General features: G+C 35.7%; 1 protein-coding gene across 1 annotated transcript in view; it reads left to right on the plus strand.

Annotated features, from left to right (window-relative positions):
- Positions 1–16,344, plus strand: part of fam163aa (family with sequence similarity 163 member Aa) — a 33,502-nt gene extending 17,158 nt beyond the window's left edge. Inside the window, exons 2-4 of the mRNA XM_056478303.1 lie at positions 10,998–11,097; positions 11,273–11,387; positions 13,543–16,344. Coding sequence (XP_056334278.1) covers positions 11,295–11,387; positions 13,543–13,902 — 453 coding nt within the window. The 5' untranslated portion in view covers positions 10,998–11,097; positions 11,273–11,294 and the 3' untranslated portion in view covers positions 13,903–16,344. The remainder of the gene's footprint in view (positions 1–10,997; positions 11,098–11,272; positions 11,388–13,542) is intronic.
- The last annotated feature ends 1,397 nt before the right edge of the window (positions 16,345–17,741 follow it).

Here is a 17,741-nt window from a genome sequence, read left to right on the forward strand (position 1 = left end):
CAGTATAGGCATTCAAATACCTTAATCAAACTATTACGTCATGTGGGACTTTTCGCCACATTTTGCGACAGGATAGTCCACACACACGGCTGTTTGACACTTTTTGCACCTACCAAGTCAGTGCAGACCACAGACACCTGCATCGTGAAATGGGGAGGGTTTTTTTTTCCCTTCAGCGTGCGGTATGAACTTCCATTAAAACAACACTTCCAGCAGTTCATAGTTGCATGCAAGAATGTTCCTGAATGAAAGTGAAAGTGCCAAACTGCAGTTCAAGTCAACAATTTAAAAATGAAACACCCGAAATTGCATGAAACTCCAGAGGAAATGCGGATAGTGCGGTGACGCAATGACGTTAATTGAATTATGTGCTATAACATGTAAAACGGGACTGATGTTCATGTAAACATAGTCACTTTAAACTATTAAAAATATTAATAAAAGTCACTTTTTCTAACTTTTCATGGTTAAAGGTGCAATAACGCAAGTTTGACACCCAACAGTTGAACTAGGTATTGCATTCCTGTATCAAAACAAATGCAAGCGCAGGTTGCCAGATTGAGGACCAACAGGAGCGAATGTGGCGATCCAGCCTAAAGGCTAATTTAAATTGTGTTCTAAATATAAGCAACGGAATGCAATAGAAGGAATATTTTCCATACTAAAAGGAAATTTTGTTCTAACCAACTCCTTGAATTTATATATTAGAAACAGCTTCTATTTCTTGCAGCTAAACTGAACAACAGAAAACTGACAATGTTTACCTCAGGTACACCTCATGTGCTTTATTCAGTGTTAAATGCTAACAATGTGAGATTGAATGCCGTTTTACATGACATTTATTGCTATACTACTGAAAGCAGCAGCAGACAGTTCACCTTAGATCTTGAAAATAAAATAAACTGTTTGAAATTAAACCTTTGAACTGTGACTCAAACAGCCAAATTGTCTAATTAATCACTGCAAATCTCCTCACGTAGCATGTTGTTAGGACACAGGCTACAATGTAACCTGATGATTAGGTTCGTAATATTTATATCATTTGCTAGTTAAAAACCCCATGTGAAGCTCTGAATCTGCGTCTCATTTCAGAGTCTACTACCATCCACCGGAGGTCGCATTTCAGTAACAAGCGCATGCTTTGAGAGCCTTTCTGAATAAATAAATAAAATACGTGGTTTCCAACAAGGCAACCCTGGGTGCTGAAATATAATTGGCTAAAGTGGCATTGGGTGGGTTAAAGAACCAAAACAAAGACATCCATTCTGGCACGTAATGCACATTTTCAAAGAAGAATATCTGTCTTCAGCATTGTTTTTCAGATAAACAAGAATGATCATTTGGCTCGTGAAAATATGGAAAACTGCTTATTTATGGATATTTTTAGTGCAGTGTGCAATGTTTATTTTACCAGCTGGCTTGTTATCTAGAACTATAGCATGTCACCAGTAGTTTCATGTCAGCCTATAAGCCTAGAGACATGAGTATGACTTCTTCACACTAGATATTAAATGAAGTTTCTGTCATGTTTGATGTGATTGACTTTAAGTTTCACATTGCAGATATTATAAACATGCGAACCCCTTCAGCGATGCTGGGGCTGGGGCTGGTGCAGTCGGACAAATAAGAGGTCAGATTGAGCTGCCAGATAAAAAGTCCATAAGTGTTCTGGAGCAAAGACAGGGAGGACAGACAGCACACTCCAGCAGATCACCGAGGGGAAGTGTCATTATGTGCTACTTTAAAAAGAAGCAGAGAGGAAGCTAAGGAAGTGAGAAGAGTCAAGTATTTTTGGAGGCAAGGAGAGAAAAAGAGAGCGAAAAACGAGCAGGTGAGAGGAAGTGAACAGGTGAAGAGCTCAAGATGTCAAGATCCAAAGGTGTATGTGTGAGTAAAGATGCAATGCCACATCAAGAAATGCATAAAATATACAATATATATGCAATGAATAAAATATGCAATATATATATATATATATATATATATATATATATATATATATATATATATATATATATATATATATATATATATATACACTAAGTTTTCTTAAAGTTTATACAGTATAGAAATCTTGCTGACCCTGAAATGACTGTAAAGATATTTGAAATTTTTTCTGTATTTCAGTTCATGAATTCATAAGACCCAAATGACAAACTATACACCATGGATTCGTCCTAAAAAGTATGCAAACTTGGATACACCTGTGGTTTATAAATATTCAGCAGCGCAGCTGTTTTCAACATTACTGATAATATTTCTTGAGTGGCAAATCATCATATTAGAATGATTTCTTAAGGATCATTTCACACAAATTAATACATTTACATTTCAAATAACTTTTAAATTATAATAGTATTACACAATATTTTGTATTTTACTGCTGTTGTTGTTGTTTTAAATGTTACCTTGTTAATTACAAAATAAATGTATTTTTTAGTATTCATTATAATATAATATAATATGATATAATATAATATAATATAATATAATATAATATAATATAATATAATATAATATAATATAATATAATATAATATAATAGAAAATTTGAAGTTTTATAATCTTAAAACCTAATCAAAGGCAAGTGAAGAAATTTTGATTTTAACATTGTATTTTGTGCTTTTAATTTTCAATCTGCCTAAAAATAACCATGGAAAGCTTTTATACCACTTTTATTTCTTGGACCATTTTATTGGTTAAAAATAAATACTAGTAATCAAAAATCATATCCAATTAATTATTATCAATTTAACAACATCAATTTAAAGAGCCCATATTATGGGTTTTTGAAAATGCCCTTCCATGTAGTGTGTAACATAGCTCTAAGTGAAGTGAAATATCCAGCTAAGGCTTAAATCTGTAAGTGTACAGTGTTTAAAACTATTGATTCATCTATAAAAGAGTCGACTCATAGTGCTTCAAACGAGTCGCCTTGATAACGAGTCATTAGGTGTTTCGCGATGACGCAGCTACGAAACACAAGTCTCACACACACACAGAGACACACACAGACACCGGTCGAATGAAGTCACGCTGTGCAGATGGATATTATGGACAGTCTAATCAAAGATGAAACATCAGCAATATAGCCCAGCCTTGAGCAGTTCTGAGTGCTTCTGAAAACTATATGCTTTCAAAGAAGACTTCTTCAGTTTGTTAAAGGAAGGATCAGTATAGACTGTCAGAACATGGATCAGTGGATCATGGATCAGTTTCTACCCCCATTTCACAAGTGTAAGTAAGTGCGATTAAAATTATTGCCTCGTTTACTCTATCTTGCAAATTCTGTCTTTAGTTGTGTTTTGTTACTTGTAACTGCGTGTACTGTATCAGGTTAACTCTTTATATTCTCATATCGCGTGTAAAGCCACGTTGAAAACGCGACGCGTGCCGCTTTGATTACGGATCGTCAGCTGTTTACACACATGCAACGGTCAAGTTTCAAAATATTTCAGCTCAATATTATTGTCTCCTCGTGTGTGTAACGCATGGGTATTCGCGGATATAACTGAGCGCCGCTCCTCTATGGACGCGCCGGCCCTGTGTGTGTGTCTGTGTCTCCTCGTGTGTGTAACGCACGGATATTCGCGGATATAACTGAGCGCCGCTCCTCTATGGACGCGCCGGCCCTGTGTGTGTGTGTGTCTGTGTCTCCTCGTGTGTGTAACGCACGGATATTCGCGGATATAACTGAGCGCCGCTCCTCTATGGACGCGCCGGCCCTGTGTGTGTGTGTGTGTGTGTGTCTGTGTCTCCTCGTGTGTGTAACGCACGGGTATTCGCGGATATAACTGAGCGCCGCTCCTCTATGGATGCCGGCCCTCTGTGTGTGTGTGTGTGTGTGTGTGTGTGTGTCTCCTCGTGTGTGTAACGCACGGGTATTCGTGGATATAACTGAGCGCCGCGCCTTCTCTATTCAGCCGGTCCTCTATGGACGCGCAGGCCCTGTGTGTGCATGTGTGTGTGTGTGTGAAAAGAGCAAGAAGACTGTGACCTCGCCAGTTCTTGGACTTTTGCTTGATAAAATAGTTAGTCGTCAGTATTTTCTAGTACATCGTCTGTATTTACATTCACCCACTGGCAGCCAAAATCCACCATAAAGTGTGTGTACACTGTGACTACTTTTATATTGTAGATTAGCAGCTGGGCATTTCACTCTGTCTCGCGCTGAAGCCTTGTCCGTGTCGACCAATCGCAGCAGGCTGTCATCGGTCCAATCAGCGCAGATTAGCTTCGCGCTGAGGAGGGGTTTGGAAACAAATGAATCGCTGAACGATTCATATGGGAGTCGCTGGGATAATTAGGTAAAATTAAATGCAGATTATAAGACCATCAAAGTGTTTTTTGACCTTGCATGCATATTAGACTGTTGTTGGAGACCCTTACAACCTAAATATGACCCTATTTCATGTATAATATGGGCTCTTTAAGTTTATTAGTAGTTTAGCATATTTTAAGGAACCCTATGAAGTGTTGATGATGCGGTGGCACTGTAGGTAGAGCTGTCGTCTCACAGCAAGAAGGTTGCTGGTTCAAGCCTCGGCTGGGTCAGTTGGCGTTTCTGTGTGGAGATTACATGTTCTGCCCACGTTCGTGTGGGTTTCCTCCGGGTGCTCCGGTTTCCCCCACAGTCCAAAGACATGGGGTACAGGTGAATTGCTAAATTGTCCATCGTGTATGAGTGTGAATGAGTGTGCATGGATGTTTCCCAGAGATGGGTTGCAGCTGGAAGGGCATCCACTGCGTAAAACGTGCTGGATAAGTTGGCGGTTCATTCCGCTGTGGCGACCCCAGATTAATAAAGGGACTAGGCCGAAAAGAAAATGAATGAATGAATGAATGATGAAGTGTTAAAAGACTTTTTGTAAAAACACAAAATAACAACTGTGGAAATCAGCAAAAACAATTACTAAACCCAGGCTCATTCTGAAAACGTACCACTATATACCTTTCTGGAGAGTGCCAAATACATCCCAGGAGCTATGTTTTTGCAGTTTTTGTTTTAGCAAGGCCGCTGTGTATGCTTTTTGAGATCTTAAATTTGTCTCACGAGTGCTATTCACACCTGCTGTTCTCGCGTAACTCCACCAGAGGCCTCTGTCGACTGACTGACTGATACACAGAATGAATGACTGAACGATTGACTGACCCACCCTCTTCCATCCCTAAACCCAACCAATAGTGTTTTCAAAAGCACAGATTGACCCAAACACTCACTTCCCTAAACTCAACTGACAGTTTTAAAACGCAATCCGAAAAAAGAAAAATCCCTTGCATGATTTTTACCACGTTTTCAGATTTTACCACATTTTCCCTCTGTTATTTACTTGTTTATTTATTTTTTGGCTTTTGTTTTTGTCTTACACGCTTTCTGGAAGCGTTCTTCGCCGCACTCAAACTCCGTCTGCGTGGTCAACTCGGATAAACTGGTTAGCGGATAAACTGGTAGCAGCAGGAAAGCCGTCCATACGGAGAGAAGCAGTTAGCTGATGAGGAACGGCGAAATACCAACCCGTAGCCTTTGTTTTAAAGGCGAAATGCAGCCATACGTACTTCCGGCTACATAATTCGCGCTTTCCAGAAATTTATAAAAGGACTACGTGTTCGGAATAAGCCTAACAACACATATTGACAGTTCTTAATTCAATGCAAACTACAGCTTTAGGGCAATGGAAAGTGTTTTAAATAGCAAATCACATTTTCATAGTACAGTATGTGTTTTTGCACTGTGAAGTTGGTTGGCCTGAACCGGTGATGTGCTGAAATCCAGCAGTAACTAGAATTCAAGAATGACCAAAAAAGAAAGGAAAGAGAATGGATAAAGGGAGAGGGTTGTTGGGGTATTTGGGGAGAAGTGGGTCAGCAGCCCTGAGCACCAAGGCAAACGCAGATATACGAGCATCTGTCTATTGATCTGCAGACTCATTGGTGTAATTGAGTGAAGCAGGTGATAAACGAGCCTGCTGACAAGGCCTGTGCTGGGTCACACTTCTCCTACTGAACACATCTTTACAAGAACATGGCATGCTCAAGTCAGATTATTTAGCATTTTCACATTTCGCGCATGGAAACATTGTTACACATGGTTTCTCACATATGCAGTATTCATCAGTTGATGATTATAATAATTGTGTCTGTGGGATGGGAAGACTGTCAACAGCTTTTTGTTTATATTTATTTTTTACTGGATTTGGCAAAAATAAACATTTAATTGAACATTTTCCTGCTGTTAGTAGCCTCTCTATCTATTACTGCATTAACTACTAGTAGTTAATCCTTCATAACTACAGTAGTGCTCATTCTTTAGGTACTTTTTTTAAAGGATACTAGAACTTATTTAAAAGATTCTAGCTCTTATTTATTAGATACTGTCACCTATTAATTACTAGTACATATTTTTAAATACAAATTCTTATTTGAATATCTGTTCACACTTTAATTCATTGTTCAGTCCACGCTATTAACAAACCAATAACTAAGTCTTTTAGCTCAATAGATTACTAATTTGCTACTTATTAATAGTTATTAAAGTAGTAGTTGGGTTTAGGTATTGTCACAATCACCAGCGATCCACCCTGTGCAGATCGCTGGTAAACATGCAGATCACTATAAAGACTACAAATCCGCCAGTATATGTTCTACAAGATCCAGTCATGCAATACACACACACACCTGCTCCAAGTCTCCATTGATTAGGCTCACACAGCTGATGCTGCTCACGTACTGATTACACCACACATATATACGGCTCACTTTGAGACTCTCATGGCTGAGTCTGGTTGAACTGTTAGTGAACTTTACAACGCATTTTCCTTGCCTTGTCCTGTTTATTTGACTACGACTCTGGATTGCCTGTATACATCTATTGCTCCTGTGTTGACTGTTGCTTACCTGACCATCCTGCTAATAAACCCTGCGTTTGGATCCGCACTGCTTTGTCAGCGTCACTTCACCTTACAGGTATTGGGTAGAATTAGCGATGTAGTGTAAGATCATACTTTACAAGTGCTAATAAACTGTTAATATCTTAATAATAGGCAGGTAATAAGCCAGTAGTTAATGGTGTGAATATTTAAAGTAAAGTGTTACCCGACTACTAATTATATTGTTTTTGTTTCTTCTTGACCCTATATCTCTCATGGAAATATAAACTAATTAGTCTTAACTAATACATCTTCCATTTTTGACTAATATGTAATATTAATATTTTACATTTTTATAAATATTATTAATATTTTTATATATATATTTTTCAGACATTAAAATACTAGTACTTAATCATTAGATAGTAATAGTTACTTGATACTCATACATATTAAATAGATTCTAGCTTTTATTACATTTATATATTATATAAAATTCTATATTAATTAGATACTAGTATACGTGTAACTGATGGATGCTGGCAATGGAGATGTGGATCCACGTGCAGTTTTATTAACAAAGAATAGTTAGGAAGGTGATTGTCAAAACAGGATAATCAAACAACACTCAGCCCTGTGTGTGTGTGTGTGTGTGTGTGTGTGCTGTACATAAGGTCCATGTAATCAGTCCATGAGCAGCTCCCAGCTGTGTGTGTAATCAAAGGAGAACTGGAGAAGGTGTGTGTGTGGTGCATGACAGGATTTGTAGTTCTTATGGAGACAGGATTGTAGTCTGTGTGATAGTGAGTGGTGACCGTGACAATACCATTTTCAGACCAGAACTTGTTTTATATGCTTACTGTAAGTCAATTACAGCAAAAATACTGTATTTAGATTTACAGCACCATTTTATCTTGCTGTATATTTACAGAATTGTAAATCTTTACTGTAAAATATACAGTCATTTTCACAACTTTAAATATATACAGTAACATACTGCATAACTGTACAGTAAAGTACACTTCATATTACAGTGAAATACTGTGTAATTTACAAAAATCATTAACAGTGTAATGGATAAGTATGAGTAGCTAATGCATAAGCACTAGTACATAATAAATATAAACTAGTAGATAATAAAAGGATAGTAAATACAAAATAGCATAAAAATAGACCCTTTTACAGAATAAATTAACAGTTAACTTATGCTACAGCATTATATCAGTGTTCTCTGTGCCCAGTGGTGTCTTTTACTTTTCACTATGAATAATTGACTCTCCATTTACAAAACATCTCTCAATGAACTTGAGGACCCATTTTTAAAGTAGTTCAATATAATAGTTTTCTTTCGGGATTTTTTGGGATAAACTGCAGTGTGGTTTTACTTGTAACATGGTTATGCAGAATAGTATGTATGAACAGAAACATATTGAGTGTAAAGAGGAGAACACATGCTACACATATGCAAATGAATTAGACTGCACTAAAAGCAAGAATGTCAGTAAAAGGTCACTTGATCATCTTTTACAAGAGCTGAAATTAAAGTAACAGGTTTTTGCATTAGTAATAAGACGTTCAATTTGTTTCACATCGATCTTTGAATCTTTTTGCAGCTAAATGTATTATTTTTTAAAGTGTTTTTTTATTCCTTATGTTGCAATATTTGTCTTGTAGGACTGTTTTTTATGTTATAACAGACTGTTTGTGTTAGTATAATATTTAAGGTTTTATTTAAAATGAGTGTTTATTTATTTAGCTGGTGCTCATACATGCTCAGCATACAGTATATATACAGTGTAGCGTGGGTGTGTGTGTGTGTTTAATTTTATGTGTGCTTGATGGGATATTTTACGCCTTCGGTATACTTGCCAAATTTTCTTCCTTCTTTTTTTTTTTTTTAATTACACATTTTGGCCTTTCTCCATTTTAATAGATAATGGAAAATAGCTGTGTTGAGATGTAGCCAAGATGCACAGACTTTAAATTTTGGTATAGTATGCTGCAATGCCATGACTTTAATACTGCCTGTATAAACACAAATTAAAACACAAAATATATTTGCATTAACCATCGAGCGCTCTCCAGTCCTCATCCATCCTTGCTATTTAAAGCATTCTCAGTGTACTAACAGTGACCTCAGTGAGTCCATCAAGTGTTCATATTTGTCCAAACATGTCCTATCAGGGGCTCATTGCTGTCAGTGTCGTCGTGATGGAGGGGTTTGACCTCCAGCAGCCCAGCACAAGATCCCAGATCAGAGCTTTCTCAGAGCTGAACCGCTGGCAATACGAGCACAGGGGACAGAAACACTCCGCTTGGACACACTCCAGAGAGAATAGATGGCACATTGCTTTTAACAGCATTAGCATTCACCATTGCTGTATATAATTTAGTGCTCTTACTCTGAAAAAATGGACAGAAAGAGGATGTGTCAGGGAGAACATCCCTGTTTTTTTAACTAGAGCCTCTGCTTTCCATCGAGTCTGGGTTCTGTATGCAGAGAAACATTATTTTACAAGTTCATTTAGTTTCAATTGTAATTTTAGAGCGATTTAATAAGATGCTTTGTAGTAATCTTGCTTCTCGGTTTGTCTTTTGTTTATACATTAGTAATGTACTGATATATACACATTTTTATGTCAGGCTCCTAAGCAATATAAAAGGCTACTAATTGAAATTAATTAAAACAATAACTAGGGCTTTATATCTCATGATTCTCTTTTTTTCTTGCAAGTTTCTCACAATTCAGTATTAATCTCTGAAATGACTGATACCAGCTTGCATATATTGTAATGCAAGATTTCCCAGAACATTCTATAAAAATGTATTTGTTTTCCAGAATGTTCCCTGTTGGTTAGCCAGGAAGGTTTTCTTCACGTAAATAGTACAATTGTAAACTGTTACAAAAAGAAAAGAAAAAAAACTCCCTGAGGTTAAATTCACCTGGGATGGTTAGTTTTTGGTTACCAATAAAAAAACCTACAGAGAACATTTTAAGAACATTATTAATGGTTGAAAAGAAATAACCAAACAACATTATTTTACTAGTTCATTTAGTTTCAGTTGTAAATTCAGAGCCATTTCATAAGATGTAATTTAATGTATTGTAGTAATCTTGCCTCTTGGTTTGTCTCATGTTTCTGCATTGGTATAACGTATTATGTCAGGCTCCTAAGCCATATAGAAGGCAATATCTGCCACTAAATAAAATAAAATAAATAACTATGACTTTTTATCTCACAATTATCTTCTTCATTTCAGTTTTTATCTCTGAAATGACCCAAAAAAATGTTAGCGACCATTTTTCTTATAAATTCGTATACATTCATACACACACTAAAATAAATACAAACACAAAAATAACATAAAAACAAAAACACACACAAAAAAATTTAAATTATGAGAAAAATAGTTTTCCAGAATATTCTCTGTTGGTTAGTCAGGAAAGTTCTCTTTACATAGTTTAAATTGTTACAAAAAGCACAAAAAAAAAATACCTGAAAACATTTGGGTATGTTAGTTTTTGGTAACCAATAAAACAAACCTACAGAGAATATTGCAAGAATATTTTTATTGGGTTCCAAAAAAACAAAAAACAAATGTGAACCAAACTGGAACCAGATTGGAAAATTAGGGAACATTCTGTGGTTCTTGGGTTCCCCTAACATTATGTTTTGGATTCTGGTTATTTATTTCCACATTATTTTGGGGGGTTTTTATATTTTAAATCCACAAATAATCGTCTCTATATATTTTAGGGTTGTTGTTATTAAATAACCTTATTCATATAATTACATATACAAAATTTCCCCTGATGCTTAGTTTTAAGTTATTATTTTGCAACTAATTTAGAAAAAAAAGATAAAGATAAATCATTTACATTTATTTTATAATATAATATCCATAACCCATTACTTTTAGTTGAAACATTTTGTTTTTTAGTTATAAAATTATCTTACACATTTGTGTATCTCTGTGATGCCATCTATAGAACTGTATGCTGTGCTGATGTAACTATATCTTATATAATACTGCCTCCTTCTGGACACAGTAGCCATTGTTGTCAGGATTACGGAAAAAAGAAATCATTTAGCATCGTTCCCTTGACATCTTTCTCTCCTTTCTGTTTAGAAATTGTACTGTTGAGTGCCTGCAACCCATGATCCGAGTGTTAGGAGAAACCGCAGTTCAAACTATCCATGTCCTGTCATCCTCTCTGCTCTCTTCTAATGTAAGAAAACAGTTTTTCCACAAATAATCCAAATGTTGTACCAGTTTTTTAAAGCTACAATGGTTTTGATTGTTTTGCTTCTGTAAACAGTCCTATTTTACATATGTATCAGTCTCTTTTTACATATGGAAATTAAGTTTCAATAGGACAACTGATTGCTTCTTTTGTTTGTCAGGGTTTGATGGAGATCTGGTCGGATGACAGCTGGAACTGTTGTCATAACCGGAGGAATTCTCGCAACAGTGATACTCCTGTGTATCATTGCAGTGCTTTGTTACTGTAGGCTCCAGGTGAGCGTTACATTTACATTTTACTGCAGGGATTTTTGTGCAGAAAGAAGACCATTATTAAAGAAGATTATGAATTCATTTTAAGACATATATCAGGATATTAGTCTAGAACAACCTAGAACAGATCTCGGTAAATTTAAGACTTTTAAGGCTTAATAGACTACGATTTTTAAGACCCACTGGAAGTAAGGAAACGCCAAGTTTTATAATGTATTTTTTTGTGCTCAAACAAATAGTTAAAAAGTTCACCTTTTAACATGAGTGTTGTTTTTAGACAGCCTTGAGATGCTGCAAAAAATAATACTAAAATTAAGACTTGCAGCTCCAAGTGTTAAACATAGATATGAAGCGAAACAACTGGTCTTTGAGAAAAAAATAAATAAATTGAACATTATTAACAGCATTATTACCTTTAATGCACAACCTTATTAAGTGTTTCTGAATGCGTTCATTGCAGTTTGACGAGGCTGTGGATTCAAGACAATGATTTTGTAAAACAAAAATGTTCAGTTTCTTGCACAGACCAATAAATTGCTTTGGAAGACCTTAGAGTAGTATTGGGAGCCACTGGAATTACTATTGTTGTTAACTATCTCTTAAAGAGATTGTTCCGTAATCTTTGGTGGCCACATGATAATTTCTTACATCATTTTAAAATACACAGAAGCAATAAAGTTGTATGGGTGGCACAGTGGCTCAGTGGTTAGCACTGTCACAGCAAGAAGGTCACTGGTTCGAGTCCCGACTGGGCCAGTTGGCATTTCTGTATGGAGTTTGCATGTTCTCCCCATGTTTGCATGGGTTTCTTCCAGGTTTTTCCCCACAACCCTAAAGATATGTGCTATTGGTGAATTGAATAAACTAAATTGATCGTAGTGTATGAGTGTGAGAGTGAATAGGTGTTTCCCAGTACTGGGTTGTGGCTGGGAGAGCATCTGCTGCGTAAAACACATGCTGGAATAGCTAGCGGTTCATTCCACTGTGGCGACTTCTGATAAATCAGAGACTATATCGAAGGAAAATGAATGAATGAATAATGTAGTACAACACGACCAAGTACATCATCTATTCTTTCCCTCCATGTCACATCTGCGACTCTCAGATTAAACAATTTGCAACACATTAGGGCTGGGCGATTAATAGAAAAGTAATCGAAATTGACATTCAGAACCTATAATCGATCAAATTTTTCCAGGACAATTTTTTCAATTACTTATTCAATTACTTTTAATATAAAAACATTGAAAATTATTTTTGTTTCCAAAAGTGCAAGTTTTTTTTTTTTTTTTACTTTTTATAACAAAAAAAGTGAGTTTTAGGCAGTGTGTGTTTTACTTTCAGCTGTTCAACATTGATGTTCAATAAATAATCACAGATAGTAGATAGTGTGTGTGTTTCCTTCAATTATTTTAAAATCAAGTAATGCACTCTTCATTCAAAAATCGCTCACTTGCAATATGTGAGCATATTTACTGTACAAAACTGGTCGGTGAACTATGAGGGTAAAAAAAATAATCGTTCATTAATCATAATCAAGTTAAAATGTTCAATTAATCGAGATTTTGATTTTAGACCACATCGCCCTGCCCTGCAATTCATTTGCAGAAATAAAGGGATAGTTCTCCCAAAAATGAAATTTTTACTCACACTTTAATCACCCTTAAGTGCTTACAAACCTTTATGAGTTTCTTCAATTGAATACAAAAGAATATATTCTGAAGAAAGCTGAAAACCACTGACAGAAAAAACAATTACTATGGAAAGTCAATGGTTACAGGTTTCCAGCTTTCTTCAGAATACCTTCTTTTGTGTTCAACAGAAAAAAAAAAGAAACTCAAACAGGTTTTGGAACAAGTAAAGGGTGTGTAAATGTAATTGAACAACCCTTTTAACACTTGCAGTATGACTTTGACTAAACTAAAAAGTGCATCTTCAAGCAGCCTTGATTTCATTCAATTCAAAAACAGCTATTCTAAAAACCCATAGGGAAATACTACATGCCATTTTAGCCTTCTCTACACTTGTTAACCTTAAAAATGACATCATGACTGAACAGCTCTATTATTAATGTCGCCTGTTACTCAACAACTTGACGAAGATCTGTCTTGAAGCTCCATACCCTGATATAGTCTCTCCTAACCATCCTCCATCCTAGTATTACTGCTGTAAGAGGAATGAGTCAGAAGGGGAGGCGGGTTCGGTCGGAGATCCTCAACCACAGTTCGCCTGTAACGCATGCAGTGCTCCGGGAGTGGACGGGGCAGCCGTTACACCTCTATCCCTACCCTACGACCCCGCTCCGCCGCAGAGCTACTGCCCCACGTGCTCACCCTACTACCTCCGCAGCTCGGATGAGATGCGAAACGGCGGCGAGCGTCTGTCCTACATGCCCACTCACTACGAGAACCACGGCGCCACTGCCCTTGGTCTGGCCGCCATGTACGGCCCCGTGCTGAGCCATCGCAGTACGCCAGACTTTTACACCAATACACGAGCCATCAGCACTGACGTCTGATCCTCTCAGACCTGGAGATGGACCCCGGGGACAGAGCTTCTTCTGTGGACTAGAGCACTTGGGGCCGTGCCATCTCCATAAGCCAAGACCTACAGGATGCCATGTTATTCTTACAGTACACACGGGTCTACGACCAGTCTTCCATCATCTTATTTTATTTACAGTACTGTTTACCTCTTTCTTTTGCACATACCTCTTTTCCTCTGCTGTGAGGGAGTGTGTTAAATGACATAGTGTTTATTGGGGGTTCTGGTGTTTTTAAATGTAAGAACTAAAGGTGAAAAAGTCAGGTAAATAGTATATTCAATTTAGAAAAGACTGGTTAAAAATGCTGGGTTTCAAAAAAACGATTTGTGTTGGGACAACATAACACATGAAGGAATTAAGTTGACTTAGTTTTTACAAATTTAAGTGGATTGAACATGAAACAATTAACTCAGCAGGCACACAAATTCATAGAACATTAATATTAGGTTAGATTTAGATCATGACATCAGGTGACCAAAACTCAATGTCTAGTCAGCGTCTAAGGACAACGTTATTTTGATGTCCAATAACAACGTCAAATTACGTTGATATTTGGTTGATTTTAGGTTGTGTTGGAAAGTGATCAAAATCCAACGTCTGATAAAAGTCATAGTGGTAACGTCCACACAACGTTAAGGTGTAACATGAATAGAAGTTGATATTTGGTTGATTTTAGGTTGGACATTGACATCGGCCTGACATTGGGTTTTAACATCAACCCGATTTTCATTTCCGAACAAAATTCAACGTCCCCACGACGTTGGGGTACAATGTCAATATGACGTCTCGTGCCTGCAGGAAAGTTGTCTCCAAAAAAACATCAACAATTTTGTTGTTTCAGCTCATTTTTAAATAAAACAGCTATTTTTTTTTAATGTAGGAAATGGAGCAGATGAAGGAAGCTTTTTAGGCTCATCTCAAGTGTTTTGTTTTTTATGGTGACATAAAAGGCAAACATTCCACACAAGTTTTTAATGGCTTTAAAAAAAAAGTATCTTTCTTGGAAAGAGCATGACTTTCAGCTTTATCTTAATATCCCTGATATGCTGAATTTGTTTATGTTGAAACACCTATTTTACGATGGGAAATTAACCAAAACGTGATCGTCTTCCTGTGTGTTGGTGTGTTGGGAAAATGTCAAATGAATTACTGACGATGAATATATTGGTCAATTTATAGTTGATTGTTTGTCACATCGTGAAATTCACAATGGCACAGGGTGAGATGTTTGATAAAATATATAGTATGATTGAGGCTGGAGTGATATATTGTTCATTCTGACGTATTTCCTTGTCCACCACATGTTATAATTATCAGCTTTTTAAGGTACACTGTAAAACCCAACAGTCAACTTTATCAAATGAAATGAGTGTTGTTAACTCAAAATGTACTGAAAGTTAATTCTACTAAAAAAAGAAAAGAGTTTTGAACTCCGTGTTGAAGGTAATGAGTTAATTAAATACCTCATTATTTCAACTTAAATGGAGTAAGTTCACAGTACTCATAGATTAGTTTTTTAACTCATATGATAGCAATCTGTTTCCTCAAACCTTTTGAGTCGCCTTAACTTATTGGGCTTTACAGTACTCAGTTGGTTTGAGTTCTCTTCATTTATTGGGTTTTACTGTGCTCAAATTGCTTTGTTTACTCAAATGGAATAAGTTCACAATACTCATTAGCATTCATTTTTTAACTTAAATGGTTTGTTGCAATCCATTTACTCAAATGGTTTGAGTTACCTTAATTTATTGGGTTTTATAGTGTAGCATTTCAGTACAGTTGCTCTGTTGATTTCCAGTGTTGTATAATTGTCAGATTTATACATGGCATTTTTTGCTCTTCTTGAGCAAATGACAGGAAAATTTGGAAAACATTCTCGTCCCTGTTTATGATACAATTTTTCCCGTGTCTTTGCAAATGTGTTTATGTAAATTATTATATTTTCTCACATATTTGTTTCAGTAGCGATCGGTTTATGAATTGTGATGTCTATATTCACTCTTTGTTTGTAACTGGATCACATTAGTATAACAGGATGGCACTTCTATTTTACTTATAAAAACTTTGGGTGATTATGTTAAAAAATCTGGAAGTATATCAGTCTATGGTTTCAAATATTGAAGAAAAAAAAAAGAGTAGCCTATTGTCCACTTATTTCACAGAAGGCTTTTGAATATAAATAAAGCATTTATAAATGCCTGTAGACTTTTATAAAATTGGTCAATTGTGATCAGAGTAATAAAAGCCATTTCACGTCTATATGAATATCTGTATATAAAGATCAAATTATTTCAATGCTTGAAATGTTTCCTATCAAGTGTATCTGTTTCTGTATCTTATGCTGACTGCAAATGCTTCTGTCTCCTTTAAGTGCATTTTTTCTTCCAAATTTCTGTTCGCCACACTGAAAGATCCAGTTTAAACCAGCATGTTGGTTCAAGCTGGTTAACAAGCTAAACTGACCTGGCCTAAGCATGCAAAACATATAAATATATATATATAAATATATATATATATATATATATATATATATATATATATATATATATATATATATATATATATATATATATATATATATATATATATATATATTGTGTGAAAACATGACCCACTGGCAGGTCACTTATGGGTTAAGTCAAATTAAAACAGAGCTTTTCTGTAAAATGTAAAGAGTAAATAAGTATTTTTAATCATTAAAATAATGAAATCAATTTTATTCTAGAAAATAATAATAGAAAGGTTTAGTTCTTTGATTAAAAGCTACTGTCAGTACATAGTTGACTCATGTCTCAATCTATCTCTAAATGTGCCTTGCAGTGTGATTTTTCTGTTTACATGTTTAATCCACATCAGCATAATGCTGTAAAATGATTTTGTGATGTTAGCTTGAAAGACAGTAAGTTTGAGATTACATAAATTAATTTAATCCTTTAAATTCTTGAAATTACAGTAAAACAGCATATTTTACAATATTACTAACTCACTTTCCTTCAGCTTAGTCCCTGATTTATCAGTGGTCATTTGAAATATTACAATTTACAATATTTGTTTTCTATTGTAAGACAGTTCAAAAGTAATTTATTTTATAATCGTTATTTTTATAAATTATTGAGCAGCTCAAGAGATATTCATTACCATTAATATTATTATTATTATTAATTAGTTCAAACAATAGCACGCGACATTATCCATAAGTTTGATTCTCATGGAAAGCAAGAACAGATAAAAAATTGGTAAAGTTTTGGATAAAAAGTGTATTTTGTTCTCAAACGATTTTTGAAATTGCATTTTTTAAAACAACATATACAGCCGTACTGTCTCTTTTGATCAATTTAATCTCTAAAACTATTGTCTGGCACCAAACTAAATGGTAATGTCCAAAACCACTGTTTAAGTCGGTCTCTCTTTGCAGCCTTTTCTTTCACTTTGACATTGAAGAGCACTGAAGACGTTTGACAGATCAGGGAGTGTCGAGCAGGGCTGGGACTGCATTCTCTCCATATATTGTGTTAAACTACTTGAAGGACCAGTTTAAGATCTTGTTAAACAAATAGCTGTTTCATGTATCTGATTTGCATTATGGCTCATCAGATGTTAAAGAATTTCACTCTCAGCGTGATAAAGCTTTTCACTGACTCACTATGAGTTTTCAGCCATAACAAACAGCACACTTAACAAACAGAGGTGAGAGCCACTCCCAGCCCTACAGTGAGCTTCACGTTTATTTGTTTGTTTGTTTCACAGGATCATGATGAAATCTTAGGACTGAGGTGGCTCCTCCTCCAATATAAGGACCTTTGAACACTTTT

The sequence above is a fragment of the Danio aesculapii genome, chromosome 2 (genome assembly GCF_903798145.1).
Source record: "Danio aesculapii chromosome 2, fDanAes4.1, whole genome shotgun sequence".
Taxonomy (NCBI): domain Eukaryota; kingdom Metazoa; phylum Chordata; class Actinopteri; order Cypriniformes; family Danionidae; genus Danio; species Danio aesculapii.